Source organism: Hyperoodon ampullatus (genome assembly GCF_949752795.1).
Source record: "Hyperoodon ampullatus genome assembly, chromosome: 2".
NCBI lineage: Eukaryota > Metazoa > Chordata > Mammalia > Artiodactyla > Ziphiidae > Hyperoodon > Hyperoodon ampullatus.
The window spans coordinates 23,580,928-23,603,749 of NC_136915.1; the positions used below are offsets into that span (position 1 = coordinate 23,580,928).

The 22,822-nt window shown below is 49.3% G+C and overlaps 1 protein-coding gene across 1 annotated transcript in view; it reads left to right on the forward strand.

Moving 5' to 3' along the window:
* Positions 1-3,470: 3,470 nt before the first annotated feature.
* OPRD1 (opioid receptor delta 1) overlaps positions 3,471-22,822 on the forward strand; it is a gene marked incomplete at both ends in the record, with an annotated part of 36,910 nt that continues 17,558 nt past the window's right edge. The window contains one exon of the mRNA XM_079697983.1: positions 3,471-3,685. Coding sequence (XP_079554109.1) covers positions 3,471-3,685 — 215 coding nt within the window. The remainder of the gene's footprint in view (positions 3,686-22,822) is intronic.

The window sequence follows — 22,822 nt, forward strand, 5'->3', positions numbered from 1 at the left end:
TTCGGCAAGCAAACTCTGAAAAGGCACAGCCCATGACAGCACTTGTGCTTTCTTAGCAATTATGTCGCTCTTTACTTGGTCATTTACATATCTATCACAGCTTCTTGATTGCGAACTCCTTTAAGAGAGCAATGGTCTTACTCATGCTCCTGGTTTTGTAACTTGTGCTCATGCAGCCCTTTCTCAGTTGGAAGAGCATCTGTCGTTTCACCAGATCCTCACCCAAATCCTGCCCTTCTCTACTTTATGGATGATAAAACTAAGGCTCAGAGAAGTTAAGGGAAACTCTTTTTCTGTCATTTGCCTCCACCATAGCATTTCCTTACCCAGGAGGGACTCAAAAACATCGTGGAATGCAATTTAAAAAAATTATCTTCAGCCCAGTATGGCTGGGGTATGCGATTAGGGTGGGGTTAGGGGTGGTGTCAGAAGAGGGTGGCAATAAACCCTGGTCAGGACCAAACTGCGTAGGGCCCCAAATGCAACGCCAAGGGGTGAGGGCAGACTTGCTTGGTGACAGCCAAAAGCCAAGGGTGGGGGGTGGAGCAGGGAACTAGTATAGATGGTCCCTGATTTATGGTGGTTCGATTTATGATTTTTTGACTTTACAATAGTGCAAAGCTGATACACATTCAGTAGAAACCATACTTTGAATTTTGATCCTTTCCAGGCTTGTGATATGTGGTATGGTTCTCTCCTGTGATGCTGGGCGGCGGCAGCGAGCTGCAGCTCCCAGCAAGTAACCGGTACAGTTACAATATCCTGCATCCACACAACCATGCTGGTTTTCACTTTCAGTACAGTAACCAATAAATTATATGAGAGAGTCAACACTTGATTATAAAACAGGCTTTATGTTAGATGGTTTTGCCTGACTGTGGACTAACGTAAGTGTCCTGAGCATGTTTAAGGGAGGCTAAGCTATGATGTTCGGTAGGTGAGTGTATTAAATGCATTTTTGATTTACCATGATATTTTCAACTGACAATAGGTTTATTGGGACGTAACCCCATTGTAATTGAGGAAGATCTGTATTCAGTTCCAAATAAGATGTGATTGCAGAGTTTATGCAAAGGGTTTTAGTTGCTTAAAAGAATTCCTAGGTCCTATATGAAGCTATAAATGCTGTGTCTCCCTCATCAGAATGGGAGCTCACCAAAGTTGGAACTGAGCTTTCTAGTCAACCATGCATCAAACACTAAGGTGGAGGTATGGAAGTGCACAAGACCTATTGTAGACGTGATGTACACAAATCCAATGATTGCCCAAATAAATATGTGGGAAATTCTGTAAGGAAGAGGTGCATGACGCTATGAGAATAACAAGGACACCTGGTCTAATTGCGCGTGTGTGTGTGTGTGGGGGGCAGTCAGTGAAGCTTTCATGGAGGAAGTGATATTTAAGCTGAAACTTGAAGGATGAATAGCACTTAGCCTGAGGAAATGGCTGAGACTTCCAGGTGGAAGAAATAGAATACGCAAATGTCCTGAAGCTGGAACAAATTTGGCTTGTTGGAGGGGTTGGGAGGGGGCCAGAACTTTAGTAAAATAGCCCTCCTTCTTCCTGTCTCAATGTCTCTCCCCTGGCACCAGAAAAGTCTCTGTGGATAGCAGCTCCTTTAGGACAAGGGAGAGTGTTTTGGCAGCATATGTGACCACAGAGCAAAAATCACCTGTCTGACGAGTCCTTAGATGATTGGGTGGGAAAGCCTTGGGGGTGGGGAGTCTGCTGTAGCTTGTAGAGGGGCTTGGACAGCAGCTGGGAGGGACAAAGAGAATGGACAGAGGGTGAACGTGGGAATTCTGTCTTTGTTCTCTCTGGGAAAGGGTAAGAAGAGCCTCGCACATAGACAGATGACTCAAGCCAGAGAGTGATGTGAATGAGGGGTCCTTGCCCAGCCACTCACAGGGCCAAGAGTGTCACCCCAGAGCCCAGGAGCCCCCATATTGTCCCATTCCATTCCCCTCGGGACTTTTATTCATCCAACAAGTATTTCCTGAGCACCCACTATGACCCCAGCCTTCCACTGGGTCCAGGGATCAATCAGGTCTGGTCTTCCGAAGGAAAAGACAAACTTGGATAGAAATAATTACCATATGGGATAATTTAGTCTAGTTTTCTTGTCTGTAAACTGGGGACACTAATAATAGAATCTACGCCAAAGTGTTGCTGCATGGATAAAGGGCTCAGCATAATGCTGGAACAGTAGGGAGAATGTTCTGGGAAGGACAGGAGTCCCAAGAAGGAGGACGGCTCTGGGTCTGGGCTGGTCAGGTTAGGGAGAAGGTGTCAGAAATAGCCCCCTTCCATCTGCACCTACAGCAGCCAGAGTGACCCTTAAGGTGGTCTTTGAGACCCTGCCCACCACCTCATCCCCTTCTCCCCACACTCCCTTTCTGCCTTTTCCTCTTCCTGGCCTTTTAATCCCTCTGAGCACAGGGTCTTTGCACATGTGGCTTCTTTGTCTGACATGCTCTTCCCTAGTTTTTCCCTAAGTCAGTCCCTCCTCACACTTCACATCTTACTTTAGGTGTCATTTCCTCAGGGAAGCTGTCCTGACCCCTGGGTTTTGTAGGTCCTGCCACAGGAATGCCTTGCTTTCTTTCACTTTTCCTCCGTGCGTAGCTGTATCTTCATCAGTGTGGTCCTGGGATTGACGTCTCTCTCCTCCACTGGGCTGTAAGGAGGCAGGGGACGCATCTGGTTTTATGCACTAGTGGCTCCCCAGTAGTACCTGGTTCTTATATTCGGCACCCAAAAAAAGATCTGTTGAGCAAATTAATGGAGTAAAAGAAAGCCATGGATAGTAATGGTTATTTACGGAGCATTTACTGTGTACACGGCACTGAGCTAAGCTCTTTACCCGCATCATCTTACTAATCTCCCCAACAACCCTCTGAAGGAGGTGGTGCGATTATCCTCATTTTCCAGAAGAGAAAAATGAAGCTGAGCGAGGTTAAGTGACTTGCTCAAGGTCACTCTGTTTGTTAGTGCAGGAGTGGGAGGTGGGATTCATAGAGAGGTCCTTCCAATCCCAAAGCGGCAGAGGATGCAGAAATGAGTCCCGGCTGGGGTGGGGGCGCACCCGAGCCGGCGGAGCATCCCTAGGGAGGGAGTGGGTAGCTTCCCTGGCTCCACTCCAAGTTGGTGGTGCAGCGCCCGGCCCCGGTCGCGGGCGCAGACTGGCTGCCGCCTCCGGGCCACGTGGTGCGCGCGGCAGGCGCGTCCGAGGAGCCCGCAGCGGCTCCTGGCTCAGAGCGGTCTGGGCTCGGAGAGCGGCCGGGAGCTGGGGGACGGGCCGGTGCGGGCGGCGAGGCGGGCGGAGGGGGCGCGGAGGCAGCCAGGCGGTCGGGGCGCAGCAGCTGGCGGCGTCGGGGCCGCGGCCTCGTCCCTTGGCGCGCCGCTCGCACCGGGTTTCTGCGCCCAGGGCGCACGGCGGGCAGGGACGCGGCGCCGGCCGCCTGGCCGCCATGGAACCGGCCCCCTCCCCCGACGCCGAGCTGCGGTCCTTGCTCCTCGCCAACGCGTCGGACGCCTTCCCCAGCGCGGGCGCCAATGCGTCGGGGCCGCCGGCAGCAAGGAGCGCCTCGTCCCTAGCCCTGGCTATCGCCATCACCGCGCTCTACTCGGCGGTGTGCGCCGTGGGGCTGCTGGGCAACGTGCTCGTCATGTTCGGCATCGTCCGGTGAGTGCGCTGCGGGCTGGTGCGTCGGGCTGTGCCCCGGGGTGGGGTGGGGAGGGGACTACGGACCTGGGACCCTGACCTCAGACCCCGCACTCCCGGGGCCTCCGCACTTCCTGAAGGGGGCGCCCGGGGCCCAGCGGAAAGACCACTTCCATCTCGAGGGGGATGCTGGCGCGCGCGCACGCGCGCAAGTGTGTGTGTGTGTGTGTGTGTGTGTGTGTGTGTGTGTACGCGCGCGCGCCCGCGTTTAACTAATAACATTTGATCATCTGTTGGCATCCCCTATTTCTGTATCAGTCTGTGTGGGACAGTTTGGCGACAGTTGTGTGTCTGTCACAGTTTGTGAGTGCGTGATTTTGTTTGTGACAGTGCAGATGTGTGTTTGGACCTCCAAAAACTTGGTAGGGGTGGGCAGAGATGCCGGAAGTGCCATGGGCCTCTGGGGAGACAGCAGTGCGTGGGCTGACTACACAGGTGAGGGCACAGGAGCGCTTGTGTGTCTGCATCATGCTGAGCGGGCACTTACCAAGTCACACTTGGGGATCTGCTGCTGGGGTCCCAGTGTTGGTGTGTGTGCTTGTCTCACACTGTCAGTTTGTGATTCTCTCTGTAGGAGCACGTGACAGTGTGACTGTTGTTTCTTGTCAGACCCCTGAAACCCTCGGAGGAGGAGAGCCTCCAGAGTGGCTTTGGACACTTGTGTTTGTGCACCTGTGTGTGCGTTTGTTAAGGGGTAGCCATGGTTCCTGGGTACAGTGGGCCAGCTAGTCGCTCTCTGCTTCCTTCCCCAGTGGCCCTCTAGTCCTGGGCTCTGGACGCGATTCAGAGAGACCTCAGATCCTCCTCACAAAGGCTCCCTCTCACCTTCTCCTCCTCTCCTCTCACAGTCTTTTGTTTTCTGGAAAAGACAAAAGTGATTTGTTTGGGCTGGAGTGGAGTTTGTACTTTCATCTGAGGAAGTGAAGTTCGCTTCTTGGTATCTATGTTCAGTGTGGGGACCTTCTCAGAGAGTCTAAAACATCATTGGCTTGCTCAGAAGCAACCTTCCTGACCCAGCTCCGCCAGTGCAGACACTGGCAAAAGGAATTGAAAGGAAACTCCTATCCTAACAACAAAGATGCCCTGGTATTTACTGTTAGTTGGAAATGGGTCATCCACGGTGGTTGACCAAGAGTACAACCCTAAACTTCTCTGGGCTCTGGTGTCACCAAGCCGGGCAGAAGGCAGAGGGCAGATTGTGGATTCCGAGGTGGGAGATGTGAACTGTGGTCTTGGCGCAGTCGTTGATGCCTATCACATTGGGGGCCCATTCCCCCTGCCCCACCATCTACCCCATCTGCCTCAGTTTCCCTGTCTGAGGGATAGAGACCCATTCTCCTCAGTTGGGAGTATGAATTCCAGAGTATGGGGTCTCTGCTGGGCAGGGTGCAGTATACTGGAGCGTTGCGTGGGTGTGTGGGTGTTGAGGGAGCTTTGGCGTCGATGACTCCAGAGGAAGCTTTGCTCCTCCAGGAAGAGTGGAGGGCACAAGAATGTCCTGTGCTTTCAGTGACTCATCACCAGCCACAGTGGTATAATTCTCCCAAGCACAGGCAGGATTGATCTTTGCTTTGCATTTTTGTCGGTGATGCTCCCCACTTCACCTTCGGAAGTAGTGTGGCCTGTAGACTTGGGTCAACCTGAGTGTTAATCCCAGCCACGAACTGGCTCTGTGACTTGGGTAAAACACTTAGTCTCTTTGAGCCTCAGTTTCTTCATCTATAGAATGGGGGAATAATAGAAGCTTCTTCGACAGGGTTTTTGTGAGGTGTCACTGAGAGAACATATATAATGCAGCTGGCGTGATGCCTGGACCCAATAAGTGGAAGCTGTGTGTATGATGCGGATGAGTAACTTTCCAGATTCTTCAGAATCCAGTGCCTACGACAGAGGAGAGTAAGGTGGGCCTGGGAGTAGCTCTGATTCAGGGAGTCCCAGGTTCCTGGCACTCGTGCTCTTTAGGGGGGCTCTAAGTGCTCTGATCTGGGGAAAGCTGAGTGTCAGTGTGTTCGGTTCCTTCTCCAGTCTCTTTCCTGGGGCCTCTGGCTGGTGGGCTGATGAGCACAGCTCCCCCACTACCACTGAGCCAGGGGAGGGCCTCTCACTTCTGAGGGTCCACTCAGGGCAGGCCCTGGGCTCTGCCTGCTAGGGTACTCCAACCAAGCTTCCCCAAATCACATTGTCAAATGCATCTTGGAAGCAGCATAGCTGGCCCCTCAGGTCCCTGTGTTGCTAAGACATTTCCTGGGCCAACCATCTATGTGATCACTGTATCTCTGGGCCCGACTGATTTAATCCTCACCTACAACCCTGTGGGATAGGCAATAGCATCCCCATCATTGTCACCTCCATTCTACAGGTGAGGAATCTGCAGTTCAGAGGGAAGCAAGGTGGCCTGTTCCCCTTAGGTCCTACAGCTGGCTCCAGACCCAGAGTAGAACCCTGGTCTTGTCCAGAACTTTTTCCAGAGCTGCCTGGGATAGGGGACAAAGAATTGCATGGAAGGAGGGGGCAGAATCCTGTCCCTCCTCTTGTCCTAGGATTCTCAGAGAATGATGGAGACAAAAGGACGATGAGCCTACGCATTATTCAGCTCACGTATTTTAGGCTGCCGTCCTTGGGGAGGGGAATGACGTCCTTGGGGAGGGGAATGACGGGCCCCTGCACTTAGTCCTTCCCCACTGAAAGGGAGGCTAGGGGCAGGGCAGCTGCCTGGGGCTTGGCTTCTGCTGGCAAAGTCCCAAGAGCAGTGCAGGGAGGGGAGCCAGGATGGAGAAAAGCCTCTGGTGTATCTGTGGTTCCCTGACACCCCGTGCAGAGCCCAGCCCCACCAATAAGTGAGTCAGTTGATTGGGTGAATGAATGAGTTATTGAATGAATGAATTGTGCCTGTCAGTCCTGAGCTGAAACTATCTGGGGAGCAGGGGAAGGTTTGCAAAGGAAGATCCAGAGGACCATTGAGGCAGAAAAGCAGGGAGGTGTAGTGGCAGAGCTGGGGCTCTGAAGTCAGATGCATCAACGGGCAAATCGTGAGTTCAAAGCCACTTACTTGCTGTGTATTTGGACTAGTGACTTCACCTTTCGGAAGTTCATTTCTTCACCTGTAAAGTGGAAGTAACAGCAATGCATCTGGGGTTGTGGCGAGGATTAAATAACGTTGTGTCTGAGCCATTTAAGCCCTTTGAGAACAGGGAGGGTCTCTATGTGAAGGAATGAAAAGAATTAACTCATTCAAGAAAAATCCTATGGTGCTAGATGCTGAGATATGATGGTGGGGAAGAAAATCCACTGTCCCTGCCCTCATGGAGCTCAGGTCTGGGAGAAATAGACATTCATCAGCCATCCATCCAACGGATTTAAGTTTGTAGCTGTGGTGAGGGCCGTGGAAGGGTATGAGGGGAGCTGTGGGAGCCTATGATGGGGGGAGGGTATCACCTGGTCTGGAAGTTCAGGGAAGGCCTCTGAGGAGCTGAAGGATGAGGAGGGGGTAACTAAGTAAAAAGATGAGGGAAGAGCCTGTGACGGGAAGCCTGACGTGGATGAGGGGCTGAAAAAACAGAGCACAGGTATCTCAGAATCCCAGAGCACAAAGCACTCTCCGTTCCCTCCTCCCGCCCCAACTCTGACCCTCTCCTTGATCCATGGACCCGCCTGAGAAGCCCACTCATCCTTCTGGATACATGAGAGGGGCCTCTGGGAATTGCACTCTGAGCAAACAGCCTGTGGTTCCTGAGGGTTCCATGAAGTGTGAGCAGGAGTTTTGGGGATGATGGTCCCCAGGCAGACACTCCCTACTCCTGCAGGGTGAGTTCAGCCAGGGTGGTGACTTGGTGGGTCTTTAGAGCAGACACCCAACAACCTCTCCTTCTGGGTGCAGTCATACCCTGAGCAGGGCTGGCATCTCAGAGTTCCCATTGGCAGCCCTCTAGGCAGGGTGGAGTGTGAAGGGCTTAAGGACCCCCGCATCTCGGATGGGTGACCCCATCTTCCCTCTACATGGCTCAGAGCTTCCCAGTTTGCCTGTCCTGAATCCGGTAGGAGATAGGAGTCAATACTTCTCCACCTGGTCTCTTGTCCGCCTGCCCTGTCCCCGGCCTCCACCTCTCCCTGACCCTGGTTTCGGCAGGTTTGCACCTTGCTGTGTCTCTCACCACCCCCATCACCCCCACCGGGCCTCCCTGCCTCTTACCAGCCCGGACTGCCTCTTCATGGCTCTGTTTCAGACTATGCGTTTCTCTGCCCCTTGAGCTCTTCCTGGGCTGGTGTCTCTTCTGACTCTTGTATCAAATGCCAGCTCTGCCACCTGCTAAGATCTTTAGTAGGTTGGATGGCCACTCTGCACTGCAGTTTCTCTATTTATAAAATGTGGCTCGTAGCACCTGCCTCAGAGGCACCTTTGTCTTAAAGATGACAAGACGACGTTGGTAGAGCATCGTGTTTTCCCTCCCATCCCAGGTGACTGCAGCACAGAGCAGGGAGGGGAGGTTGGGCCTGGCAGCCTAGTGTGGGGCGGGGCCGTGACAGGTGAGTAAGGGTTCTGGGTGTCCCCTCTGTCCACTACCGAGGTGCCAGGGGTTGCTGGGACAAGTGCTCAGGGTGAGAGCTCTGAGTCCCCATCCTGCTCTTGGGGACGCAGCGTGAAGCCCTTGCCTTCTTGTCTCCCTCCCCTCTCTTGTCCTGATTGGGGTCTGTGGACGCAGGGCTCCTGGGCCAGGAGAGATCCCAGTGAGGTGACACAGTGCAGTGGTGAAGGTTCACGGCTGGGGGTCAGGTCATGCTGGTCTCCATCCCCGCTCGACCATGTCCCAGTGTTGTGGCTTTGGGCAAACCACTTAACTCCCCTGAGCCCCATTTCTGCATTTGCAAAATTGGGGTGATCAGGATAGGTTATTGGGAGCATTAAGTGAGATCATGAATGTGAAGGTCATAGCACAGCACCTGGCACATAGTAGGCCTTCAGTATATGTCAAATGCCGAGATTAACAGGCACCCCTGCAGCTGCTCCAGGCAGGCAGAGCTGGTGGCTATGAGACCTGATTGTCTACACTTTCCACCTTGGGTCCTTTCCTGTTTCCTGCATCGTCTGCATGTTTACTCATTCAACAAGCCTTTGCTGATGCTGACCCCTGGCAGGCCCGTCCAGCCTCAGCTCCCACTGACTAGACTCTCAGCTTAAGCCTCAGCATGGCCTCTGGCTTCTGATGTACCCCCAGGACCCCCTAGTTAGTTACAGCCCCAGGGACAATTGCAGCTTCCTGGAGCTGAGGGAGTCCAGGGGGACACCTGACCCAGCCAGAGCAGTTGGTGTCTGTGCTGAGTCGTGAAGGGGGAGCAGGAGTTGGCTCCACGGAGAGGGGGTTGGAACATTCCAGGCAGAGGGAACAGCACAAGCAAAGAAAGCTTCAGCAGATGATCGGATGGCAGAGCTGCAGAGGGCAGGGAAGTTCACCGTGGCAGAATGGAGAGAGCCAGGGGCTGGGCTGGCTGTGAGGCTGCAGAGGCCATAAGGACCAAAGCAGGAAAGGCCTTGCAGACAGGTGTCTTCCTCACTGTGGTTGTCAGCAGCGCCTGCTGTGTGCTGAGCTGCGGCCAGGCCCTGGGGCCAATGATGCACCCACTGACCTTCCAGAATTCCTGGGGGAGGGTGCAAATATTAGAGGAACTCCATGGACCAGCCCCAGGGAATTGGAGGGAGTCATTGTGGTGAGGGGGGTGGGGAGGGAGGGCTGAGGAGGGGCCTGGAGTCCGGCCCAGCGTGGCTGTGTTAGGGGCCAGAGGCCGTGCTGTGGCTCGAGTTGTGAGACTAGACAGGTTCTTGGGGCCCATGGTAAGGCAGCCATGCTGGGAAATGGAGCTTTTGGTCACAGGCCATGGGGAAGAGAACTTTGGAGCAGTCTGTGCAGAATGGAGTTCAAGAGGACGAATTTGCTGTGGGTGGGCTTGGGGCGGATTGGAAGGGGTCAGCTCAGGGTGATGGAAGAGAGCTGGGTGACCTGGGACAGACCCCAGAAACCCTGGCCTTGGTTGTTCCTTTCTAAGCCGGAGTGCTGTGGGACCTGCAGAAGGCAGAAGGCTGGGCCAGATGAGCTCTGGCGAGGCGAGTGGGGAGGGCAGCAGCCCTGGATGGTGTCCCCAAGCCTCCTGGCCCTGCCCTGGGGCCTAGCTTCCCAGGTCTTGGGTTCATTCCCTGGGGAACATGTGTGACTCACAGACACACCGGGGAGAATCCAGAGGAGTCACTCCCGTGCTCCTGCCACGTGCCAGAGGCTCCTCCAAGCTGCATGACAGGCCTGCGAGGGTATGAGAGATGAGGGCGGGAAGGCTCCAAGGGAGCCTCTCACAGCCAGAAGGAGGCACACCCAGGTCTTTCTGACTCCCAAACCCCTCCACGTCCACTCTGCCGCTGCCATCCATGGGACACGTGGGAAATGGAGGCGAGAGCTGGGGCTGTCTAGTTAGAGGAGGGAGGACCAGGGCTGGGGAGGAGGGCAGATTGCTGTCTGCAAACCTCTGAGGCCTCTGTGTGGGGTGACAGCACTTGGGAGCCTGGACATCAGAGCCAGACTGACCTGGGATCACACTTACTAAGAGAGTGAGCTTGGGAGATATATACATAACCTCTCTGAGCCTCAGTTTTCTTGTCTGTGAAATGGGAGTAGCAATAGACCCTCATAGGGTGGTTATGAGAAGTTCATGAGGCTTCATGTGAAAGACTTCAGCACAGAGCCAGGAACTTGGTAAGTATTCTATAAACATTTTCTATTATTATGTCTGTTTAGAAGAGGAGTGAGACTTGCTTCTCACTCATTTGATCGACATTTATCGAGCCCCAGAGGAACTAGAATTATTGGGTGGATGCTACAGGGAAACTTTGTCAGCTCAATACTAGACATTTTTTTTTTTTACAATAAACACAGTAACATAAATCACCATAAGTAACACTGTAGTTATTTCAGAAAATACTGAGACGATTAAGCAGAGACAAACAATACCCATAATCCTACCATAAAGAGAAAAGCTTTGTCGTTTTGGTGTATTTCCTTCCCATCTCTTTCTGTGTCTCTCGCTCTGTGTTTATTTGTATGTGTGTGTGTGTGTGTGTGTGTGTGTGTGTGTTTTAATGACATCTGTATCATACTATATTGAAATAATGATCACATCATATATAATATTTTGTAAGCTGCCTTTTCACATACCATTATGAGTGTATTCTCATGTTATCAAACATTCTTTGAAGACATGATTTTTGATGGCTGCATTGTATGAATGTCTTCTATATGGGGGGACTTACATCGTTTCCCATATCATGCCAGTCTAAATAATGTGTCTGTGAACATTCTTGAACCCATATGTTTGTGCACATCTCGTATTATTTCTAGAAGAAATTTTCTGACAGTCAGAGCTCTTCAGGAAGGTATGGGCTGCTGTGTAATATAGGGAGTTTCCTGTCCCTGAAGCTATGCAAGAGGGCACTGGCAAACCACTGTGTGGAGATTTGGGTGGAGAAAGATAGACATACATAATTTCAGGCTCCTTTCCCCACAACTGAGACTGGAGGAAGAATGCTTCTCAGATTCTGTGATCTCAGATTTCCCTTCTCCCCTTCCTGGCAGATGATGCCTGAACTTTAGAGGATGGGGGCTGTGCAAGGGCAAGGTATGATTTCATTAACCTCGGAGTCCTGGGACCTCGAAATCTAATTGGCTACTCAGACATCATAACATGCACAGGAAGAGGGATAATCGTGGTGTAGAGCAGAAAGCCTGGCTTAAATTAGCAATTTACCATCTTGCAGGCTGCAGAGGCCCCATTACCATCTGGGCGGCATGGGGTGGAGTGGGGTGTCTGCGTTGTGTTCTATTGATTTAGAGCTCCCAGTTCAGCTGCAGAAATCAGCAGCTTTGTCTCTGGCCGGGGTGGGTGTGTGCAGCAAGAATTTTTTCTTCTGTAGCTTCCCAAGTCTTTCTTGATAAGTGGAAGGAACTCAAACTTCAGAGTCCTGTGAGGTCAAAGAGTCCCGTTCAATAAACATGACACAGGGAGAGGTACAAATGGCCTCACTCCCCTCCCCTGCCTAAGTAACCTTTTCACCAGGGCGTAGAATTTTGAATCACGGATGATTATTCTCTTTATTGCACATTTGTTTTGTGCCAGGCACTCTGCTTAGAGATGTATATATATTATCCTGTTTAATCCTCACAGACCTCTATTAGGTGAGTGCAGTTGCCCCCGTTTTCTAGATGAGGAAACTCGAGGCTCAGAGAATGTTTGATATAACATCCTCAAAGTCCTGGAGTCGGATTGAAGCCAGGTCATTCTGATCGCAGAGCCTGCACTTTTTTTTTTTTTTAATTGAAGTATAGTTGATTTACAATGTTGTGTTAATTTCTGCTGTCCAGCAAAGTGATTCAGTTATACATATATATACATTCTTTTTAATATTCTTTTCCATTATGGTTTATCTCAGGATATTGAATGTAGTTCCCTGTACTATACAGTAGGACCTTGTTGTTTATCCATTCTATATATAATAGTTTGCATCTGCTAATCCCAAACTCCCAATCCATCCCTCCCCCACCCCCCTCCTCCTTGGCAACCACAAGTCTGTTCTTTATGTCTGTGAGTCTGTTTCTTTTTTTTTGTTGGGGGGAGTGGTATAGTTGTTTTACAATGTTGTGTTAGTTTCTACTGTACAGCAAAGTGGAGTTCCCTGTGCTATATAGCATGTTCTTATTAGTTCTCTATTTTATACACATCAGTGTATACATGTCAATCCCAATCTCCCCAATTCATCCCACCCCCCCACACCCACCCCCCACTTTCCTCCCTTGGTGTCCATATGTTTGTTCTTTACATCTGTGTCTCTATTTCTGCCTTGCAAACTGGTTCATCTGTACCATTTTTCTAGATTCCACAGGTATGCATTAATATACGATATTTGTTTTTCTCTTTCTGACTTACTTCACTCTGTATGACAGTCTCTGGATCCATCCACCTCTCTACAAATGACCCAATTTCGTTCCTTTTTGTGGCTGAGTAATATTCCATTGTATATATGTACCACATCTTCTTTATCTATTCGTCTGTTGATGGGCATTTAGGTTGCTTCCATGACCTGGCTATTGTAAATAGTGCTGCAGTGAACTTTGGGGTGCATGTGTCTTTTTGAATTATGGTTTTCTCTGGGTAAATGCCTAGTAGTGGGATTGCTGGGTCATATGGTAATTCTATTTTTAGTTTTTTAAGGAACCTCCATATTGTTCTCGATAGTGGCTATATCAATTTACATTCCCACCAACAGTGCAAGAGGGTTCCCTTTTCTCCACACCCTCTCCAGCATTTATTGTTTGCAGATCTTCCGATGATGCCCATTCTAACTGGTGTGAGGTGATACCTTATTGTAGTTTTTTTTTTTTTTTTTTTTTAATTTATTTTTGGCTGTGTTGGGTCTTCGTTTCTGTGCGAGGGCTCTCTCTAGTTGCGGCAAGCGGGGGCCACTCTTCATCGCGGTGCGCGGGCCTCTCACCATCGCGGCCTCTCTCGTTGCGCAGCACAGGCTCCAGACGCGCAGGCTCAGTAGTTGTGGCTCACAGGCCCAGTCGCTCCACGGCATGTGAGATCCTCCCAGACCAGGGCTCGAACCCGTGTCCCCTGCATTGGCAGGCAGATTCTCAACCACTGCGCCACCAGGGAAGCCCCTCATTGTAGTTTTGATTTGCATTTCTCTAATAATTAGTGATGTTGAGCAGCTTTTCATGTGCTTCTTGGCCTTCTGTATGTCTTCTTTGGAGAAATGTCTATTTAGGTCTTCTGCCCATTTTTTGATTAGGTTGTTTGTTTTTTTTAATATTGAGCTGCAGGAGCTGTTTATATATTTTGAAGATTAATCCTTTGTCCTTTGATTCGTTTGCAGATATTTTCTCCCATTCCGAGGGCTGTCTTTTCATCTTGTTTATGGTTTCCTTTGCTGTGCAAAAGCTTTTAAGTTTCATTAGGTCTCATTTTTTATTTTTGTTTTTATTTCCATTTCTCTAGGAGGTGGGTCAAAAAGGATCTTGCTGTGATTTATGTCAAAGAGTGTTCTTCCTGTGTTTTCCTCTAAGAGTTTTATAGTGTCCGGTCTTACATTTAGGTCTTTAATCCATTTTGAGTTTATTTTTGTGTATTGTGTTAGGGAGTGTTCTAATTTCATTCTTTTACATGTAGCTGTCCAGTTTTCTCAGTGCCACTTATTGAAGAGACTCTTTTCTCCATTGTATATACTTGCCTCCTTTGTCATAGATTGGTTGACCATAGGTGCATGGGTTTACCTCTGGGCTTTCTATCCTGTTCCATTGATCTATATTTCTGTCTTTGTACCAGTACCATACTATCTTGATTACTGTAACTTTGTACTATAGTCTGAAGTCAGGGAGTCTGATTCCTCCAACTCCGTTTTTTTTCCTCAAGATTGCTTTGGCTATTCCGGGTCTTTTGTGTCTCCATACAAATTTTAAGATTTTTTGTTCTAGTTTTGTAAAAAATGCCATGGTAATTTGATAGGGATTGCATTGAATCTGTAGATTGCTTTGGGTAGTATAGTCATTTTCACAATATTGATTCTTCCAATCCATGAACATGGTATATCTCTCCATCTGTTTGTGTCATCTTTGATTTCTCTTATCAGTGTCTTATAGTTTTCTGAGTACAGGTCTTTTACCTCCTTAGGTAGGTTTATTCCTCGATATTTTATTCTTTTTGTTGCAATGGTGAATGGGATTGTTTCCTTAATTTCTCTTTCTGATCTTTCATTGTTAGTGTATAGGAATGCAAGAGATTTCTGTGCATTAATTTTATATCCTGCAACTTTACCAAATTCATTGATTAGCTCTAGTAGTTTTCTGGTGGCATCTTCAGGATTTTCTATGTATAGTATCTTGTGAGTCTGTTTCATAGATGGGTTCATTTGTGTCATATTTTAGATTCTACATATAAGTGATATCATATGGTATTTGTGTTTCTCTCTCTGACTTACTTCACTTAGTATGATAATCTCTAGTTGCACCCATGTTGCTGCAAGTGGCATTATTTCATTCTTTTTTTATGGCTGAGTAGTATTCCATTGTATTTATGTACCACGTCTTCTTTATCCACTCATCTGTCGATGGACGTTTAGGTTGTTTCTGTGTCTTGGCTGGCTATTGTGAATAGTAGAGCTCACACTTTTAACCATTGCCCTGTCCTCTGCCATCTTGTATATCAAGTTCAACCCCTCTGATTTACAAATGAGTAAAGTGAGGCCTGGAGAAGTTCTGTGTCTTTTGAGTCAATGGCCAAGGCAGGACTGGAACTTGCCTTTCCTAACCCCTTGCCTTCTCTTGCATCTGTTTCCATGCTTGGGATTACGTGGGCTAAGGGAGAGCCAAAGGGTGGCTGGGAATAGGAGTAGCTGGGAGCATGAGACGTTAGTTCCTACACAAGGCAGTCTAGCTTGGGGGCCACTGACAACACCTAAGAGTCCCAAAGAACCCAAGTTCCCTGGGGCAAGGCCAGCAGCTAGTGAAGCAGCCATATCCTTCAGAGATTGGATTCAAATCCAGGTCTGCTTTTTGCTGGCTTTCTACCCTTGGGCTCACCTAACAGAGCCTGTTTTCTTATCTGTGAAATAGGGATGATAGAAAAACACCTACATTGCAGGTAAACATACATTCAGCAACTCCTCCTAAGTATCAGGCAGAGTTCTAGGTGCTAGGTATGCAACAATGATCAAGACACAGTCCCTGTCCTCATGGAGCTGACATTCTAGTGGGGAAAAGATAGGCAATAAAGAAATAGATGTAAGGCCTATAGGCAACGAAGTCAACTAAAACAGGCATGGTGACAGAGTGGCGGGGCTGCAGATGTAGATGGGGAGGTTGGGGACGAGGAGACAATTGAGCAGAGGCCAGTTGCTAGGAGGAAATGTTTTAGCAGGGGGAACAGTGAGGGCAAAAGTTAAGGGGGATGATGTATGGCCTTAGCACAAGGCCTGGCCCATAACAGGAAGTTGTTGGTGATAATGTTGCCTTTTGGCTGGTTGCCTAGGACTTGGGAACAGAGGCAAGGATTAAGCCAAGGGAAAGAAACTGCTCCTGCCAGCCAGGCCAGATGCCCCTGCAGGACAGATGGAGGTAATTTGTTTCCCTTGGTTACAAAAACTCATCTTCCTGAAGTGCTAGGAAATGCCCCACATCTAGTGATTTTCCGTTCCTCCCAGTGCAGGGGGAGCAGAGCCCACACGTGGTCAGAGGGCTGTCCTGCTGGGAGGGGCAGGTGGCCACAAGACGCCTCCTCCACAGGCTCAGGCCTGGTCATCCCAGGTACGAGAGAGGTCAACAGCAAAGAATGGCATATTGACTTGTCGGACTGAACACCAAAAATAGCACTGCTGGCCTTTCATGAGGGCTGGCAAGGTGGGCAGCTCTGTGCCGAGTGCCTCACATAAATGATCTCATTTAATTCTTCCAATTCTTTGAGCTTGGGACCGTGTTTCTCTCCATTTGACAGATGAGGCCACTGAGGCTCAGAGGTGATAATTCACTTGCCGAGGGCCACAGTGGGTAAATGGCAGAATCAGCCTTGAACTGAGGCACCTTGATTCCCGGAGCCCACTCATGCAGTGTCCGTGAAGGAACGTCCGTGAAGAAAGGTCAAACTCATGATACCCTCTGATCCCAAATGTGGAAAAATGACTTTGTCATACAGCCAGGGATTGGGAGAGGCCATGGAGCAGGATTGATTTATCGTTATTAAAATACTGAATTATTAATAAATAGAACAAAAGTGAAACTCTATTGTGTGTCAGGCAGAAGGAAGTATAAGTAATGCCCAGCATGGCCAAAGGCCTAGAGGTGGAAAGCCTGGGCTTTTCGGAACATATGGCTTTAGACCGTGGTTCTGTCCACCCTGTGCTTCTGGACAAGCACCTCTTCTCTTTGGGCTATAGGTTTCTTCTGTGAACGAAATGGGAATGTATTGATACCCACTTTTCCTGGTGGGTGTGAGTCAAAGGAGAGAATGTATGTGAAGTGGTCTGCATGGGGCCTGCCTTGCCCATTGTCCTCAAGGAGTGGCCCTGGGGGGTGAGGCATGGGGCAGGGTGGGAGGGTACAGATTAGGCAAACTGTAGCATCCATATAAGGTCACTAAGAATGGAAAACTTGAGGGCAATTTTTCACATGGAATTATGGGATTGGAACATTTACTTGGCAATGGTAAGTACTCAAAGTAATGAAGAATTCACCAATTACAACTGTGGCAAAAATGAGCGTGCGTTTTTTTCTTTTTTTTAATACATTTATTTATTTATGTATTTATTTTTGGCTGCATTGAGTCTTCGTTGCTTTCTACGGGCTTTCTCTAGTTGCGGAGAGCGGGGGCTACTCTTCGTTGCGGTGTGAGGGCTTCTCATTGCAGTGGCTTCTCTTATTGCGGAGCACGGGCTCTAGGCACATGGGCTTCAGTAGGTTTTTTTTTTTTTTTTTTTTTTTACGGTACGTGGGCCTCTCACTGCCGTGGCCTCTCCCATTGCAGAGCACAGGCTCCAGACGCACAGGCTCGGCGGCCATAGCTCACGGACCCAGCCGCTCCGCGGCATATGGGATCTTCCCGGACTGGGGCACGAACCCGTGTCCCCTGCATCGGCAGGCGGACTCTCAACCACTGCGCCACCAGGGAAGCCCTTCAGTAGGTGTTTTTTTTTTTAACCTTTTTTAAATATAAAAGTTTTATTGAGATATAATTCACATACCATACAATTCACCCAAAGTATAGCAACAGAGTTGTGTAACCATCATCACAACCAATTTGGGTACATTTTCATCACCTCAAAAAGAAACCTCATAACCACGAATAGTCACTCCCTTACCACGCCCTGCCCCAGGCCTGGGTAACCACCAATCTACTTTCTGTCTCTATAGATTTGCCAAATCTGGACATTTAATATAAATGAAATCATACAATATGTTGGCCTTCAGTAGTTGTGGCACGTGGGCTCAGTAGTTGTGGCTCACAGGCTCTAGAGTGCAGGCTCAGTAGTTGTGGCGCACGGGCTTAGTTGCTCCGCGGCATGTGGGATCTTCCCAAACCAGGGCTCGAACCTGTGTCCCCTGCACTGACAGGCGGATTCTTAACCACTGCGCCACCAGGGAAGTCCCAAGCATCCGTTTTGGCCCTATTACAATGCTCCATACAGGAGACCGTCCATGCAAAATCTCACTTAATCTTCACGACACTTCTGTGAGGTAGGAACCATCTGTCTGTTTTACAGATGAAGAAGCTGAGGCTCAAGGATATAAGACTTTTGCCCAAGGACACCAAGGTTAGTAAGTGATTGCAGGGCCTGCCCTCTCCATTTGATCATGCTGCCTCTCATCACACTGGACCCCTGAAACAACCCAGCATGGTGGCGGTTGTCATTGTCCTTTTCCGGGTGAGGAGATGGTGTGGCTTCCTGGCACCATCCTTAGCCTAGAGCATGGCTTTCGGGTCTGTATCAGTCAAGGTCCTACCAGAAAAGAAAAAAGACCAGTAAGATATATTTTGAGGAATTGGCTGATGCGATTGTGGGGTCTGGCTAGGCAAGTCTGAAATTTGTAGGGGGGGCTGGCAGGCTGGCAACTCTCAGGCAAGAACTGATGCTGCGGTTGACAGGAGGAATTTCTTCTTCCTCTGGGAAACCTCAGTTTTGCTCTTAAGGCAGACCCTCATTATCATGGATAATCTCCTTAAAGTCAACTGATTGCAGATGTTAATGACATCTACAACATCCCTTCACAGCAACACCTCGATTAGTGTTTGATTAAATAACTGGGTACTATAGCCCAGCCACTTTGACACATAAAATTAATTACCGGGCTTCCCTGGTGGCACAGTGGTTGAGAGTCCGCCTGCCAATATAGGGGACACGGGTTTGTGCCCCGGTCCGGGAAGATCCCACATGCCGCGGAGCGGCTGGGCCTGTGAGCCATGGCCACTGAGCCTGCGCTTCTGGAGCCTGTGCTCTGCAATGGGAGAAGCCACAACAGTGAGAGGCCCGCGTACCGCAAAAAAAAAAAAAAAAAATTAATTGCCATCACAGGGTCAGACAGACCTGGGCTTGAGTCCTGGTCCTACAACCTATAGGCTGTGTGACCTTGGGCAAGTTTATCTGCCTCTCTGAGCCTCAGAGTCCCCTTGTCTGCTAAATGCAGTGATAGTGCTTACGACCATCATTTGTTGTGAGGATTAAGTGCAATGATGTAAATCAAGTACCTTCATCCAGTGCCTGTCATATAAGAAGAGGGGAGATGCACACAAACATTGATGGTCTTGAAATGGGTGTTTTCTGGTTGTAGTGTAATTGCTTGTTCCTGTGTTTGACTTCCATTTTACACTGGTGGCTCCTGGAGGGCAGGAACTGCATCCCCTTCATCTTCTATCCTGTTTCCTAGCCCAATCCCTGACTCTGAGGAGGCATCACTGAGTGTTTCTTAAATATCTAGTTGGCACTTTGTTAATGAAATTCCCTCTGTGGGGTTCTTGGGATCTATAATAAAAATCCCCCAACTACAAGAGGGAAAGAAGATATGTAGGAACCGCAGGCCTCTGTTTCCTCTAGAGGAAACCCCTTACTTTTCGGCTTAGTAAGTCTTTCCTCCAGGGAGCCTTCTTTGATGCCTCCTCTGTGTTCCCACAGTGTCCTAAGTGTCCCCCATCAGAGACCATACACTTTTCAAACCGCTGATCGCTCATTTCTCTCTCTCTCCCCGAATGAGGGGGTGTGGGGTGGAGCGAGCATCCTTTGTTTGTAGCTGGAGCCCCAGCCTAGGGTCTGACACTCATGCAGCATGTCAGTACGTGTTTATAGGAGGGACGTGTTCTATTTCCAGAGACCCATGGGTCGACATGCCACACTTAAGGAAATCTGCTTTTTCAGGGCTTCCGTTGTGTCTGGCTGCCCCATGCCCTGGTCCAGCCATCCTTATGCCGGAAGCAGAGCCAGGGTGATGGAGAAGAGCTTCTCTTCCCTGCATCTCACGAGCATGTTGTGGTTCTTGAACTGAACCGAAGACGGGGTCTGCCCTGTTTATTGCTGAGCACGCCCTGGTCGGCCTCCCTGCTCATGTGCGGCTCAGGAGCTCTGCATACCCATGTTCCAGTCCTTAATCTTCTCTTGGAGACACACTCACTGGGCCTCGTTATAATTAACCACTTTCCTTCCTCAGGCTTTGCCAAAACTGAGATAGCTAATTCATTTCTGGCCTCTCGCCACTCCCGTGGAATGGTGGGCAGGGTTGTAGCTCCCAGCGCTTGCTGCCCAGCCCTGCTTGTTTTGCCAGCCAGAAGAGCAACCACCCTGTGTCTACAAATTGAGGGAGCCCCAGCTGGACCCTGGTTGGCTGGCAGTTGTTTTATTTAAATTGTTTATCCCCCAGCGTGGGCAGAGCCTTTGGGATCACTGCTGTAGCTCTGCCTTGGTTTCCTCATTTGTAAAACAAAGGGGTTGAACTTGACAGACAGGGAGAAGATGGGGTAGAAGGACTCTGGGTTCTGGAGTCAACCCAGGCCTAACCTAGGCCCTGCCGCTCCCAGCTGCGGGACTTTGGGTAAGTTACTTCATCCCTCTGAGCCTCAACATTGCTCACCTGTAAAATGGGGAGAATAATGCTCACCTCCGGTGATGGTTGTGTAGATTCAGTGGGATAGTGAACACCCATATGGCCCTTAGCAGGGCAGCTGGCGCATAGTAAATGCTCAGTAAATACTCTCATCAGCCATCTTTCCTTTCAGTGCCAACATTCTGTATTCCTGATGAAAAAAGTTGTTATGTTGGGAGAGCTGTGGAGTGGAGCAATTTTAACAGACATTGCTTCTGTGTTTTAGGCCATGGCTGGCAAGATGATTATCCCCTCTGTATCAGTTTCCTAGGGCTGTCATAACAAATTACCATAAACTAGGTGGTTTAAAACAACAGAAATGTTTTCTTTATAGTTCAGGAGGCTAGAAGTCTGAAATCAACAGGGCCATGCTCCTTCTGAAGGCTCTGGGGAAGAATCCTTCCTCGCCAAGCTTCTGGTGGTTGCCGGCAATCCTTGGTATCCCTTGAGCTTGCAGCTGTATCACTCCAGTTTTTGCCTCTGTTTTCACATGGCCATGACCCTCTGTGTGTGTCTCTGCATCATATTGGATTGAGGGCCCACTAATCTAGTATGACCACATCTTAATGAATTACATCCGCAAAGACCCTAATTCCAAATAAGGTCACATTCTGAGGTTCTAAGTAGACATGAATTTTGAGGGCAATTGTTCAACCCAGTACGCTCTCCAAGGCTCACTTTCCTCCTCTGTATGAAGATGATAATAGTAACAATTTCATAAGGTTGTTGGAGTGATGAAATGAGATAATCTATGTAAATGTCATGGTAGGACACAATAGAATACATCAGGCCTGTGTAAGCACTGCGTCTGTGTAGCTGCTGTGATGCAGATGGTGGCAAAGGTGATGACAGTAATGGGAACAGTTCCATCCATGGACCCACCCTACATTGGTTAATCACTGGACACAGGGACATAGAATGTAGGCCAGGGCCTTGTCAGGAATTCTGAAGCCTTGGATAGGAGCCCCTGTTTCTTTTTGGCCTCAGCCACCTTGAACCCTCATCTGAGACTTAGCTCCTGGGAGGGCAGCTTGGAGAAGTAGAAAGACCTTGGGCTCTCAGAAGTCAGGGAAACCGACACCCTGTGTAACATTGCACAATTGTCTTTCCCTCTCCAGGCCTCAGTTTCCCTATCTGTAAAGTGGGAGAGGAGGTTTGAACTCAGTGTTAGATCAGAGCCTCTTCTAGTGTTGAAGTTCCAGCACAGGACTCTGTGTCCCACCCCAATGGTAGTAGGTTACCAAGGGCCAGGAAAGGAGTCAGGAGCCTGGGACTGCAGGGCAGCTCATCAGGGGTCATTCTGGGCCCATTTTCCTCATCTGGACAAGAAGAGAAGCCACTATGATATGAGTGTGCCAGGCAGTGTGCTAGGGGCATCGTAGGCATGAACTCATTCCACACTCACCACACTCTCAAGAAGTAGGATGCTTATACCCACTTCACAGAGGAGCATACTGAGGCTCAGAGAACTTAGAACTCACCCAAGGTCATACAGTGAGAGGTAGAGCTGGGGCTTAAATCTAGGTGTGTCTGGTGCCAAAGTCCATGCTTCTCTTTGGCTGCGCTTTTACTGTATCAGTTTCCTAGAGCCGCTGTAACACATTAGCGTGAACTTAATGGCTTAAGACAACAGAAGTTTACCCTCTTACAGTTCTGGAGGCCAGAAGTCCAAATAGTGTATTCAGGGCTGTACTCCCTCTGAAGGCTCTTGGGGCGAATCCTTCCTTTCCTCTTCAGCTTCTGGTGGCGCCAGCAGTCCTTGGCTTGTGACTGCATCGCTCTTATCTCTAATCTCTGCTTCCATCTTCACATGGCCTTCTCTTCTCCCTGTGTGCTGTGTGTCTCTTACAAAGACACTTGTCATTAGAGTTAGGGCCCACCCATGTAATCCAGGGTGGTCTCAAGATCCTTAACTTAATGACATGTGTAAAGATCCTTTTTCCAAATAAGACCACGTTCACAGGTTCTGGGGGTTGGGACGTGGACTTGTCTTTTAGGGGCCACCATTCAACCCACTACAGTTATTAAAACCTTGGTGGTGACAGTATCTGCTGGAAGTGCAGGGAGCGGGGAACTTCTGGAATGGCTTAGAAGTAGAAAAGAGAGGGGGACTTCCCTGGTGGTCCAGTGGTTAAGACTCTGTGCTTCCACTGCAGGGGGTGCCAGTTTGATCCCTGGTCAGAGAACTAAGATCCTGCTTGCCGCGTGGTGCAAATAAAAAAAAAAGTAGGAGAGGAACAAAGTTGTGAGCTAGGGAGGCCAGTCTGGGGACCATGAGTGACAGGGGGTGTGTCTTAAGCTGGTGTTCCACCAGCAGTGATGTCAGTGAGGTAATAAATACACAAAAACCACATCTGAAAAAAAAAAAAGAAAAGAAAAACAAGTAAAAAAAGAAAACAAAAAAGAACCCTCCCCATCGCCCCCCATGCCACATCTGGGTATG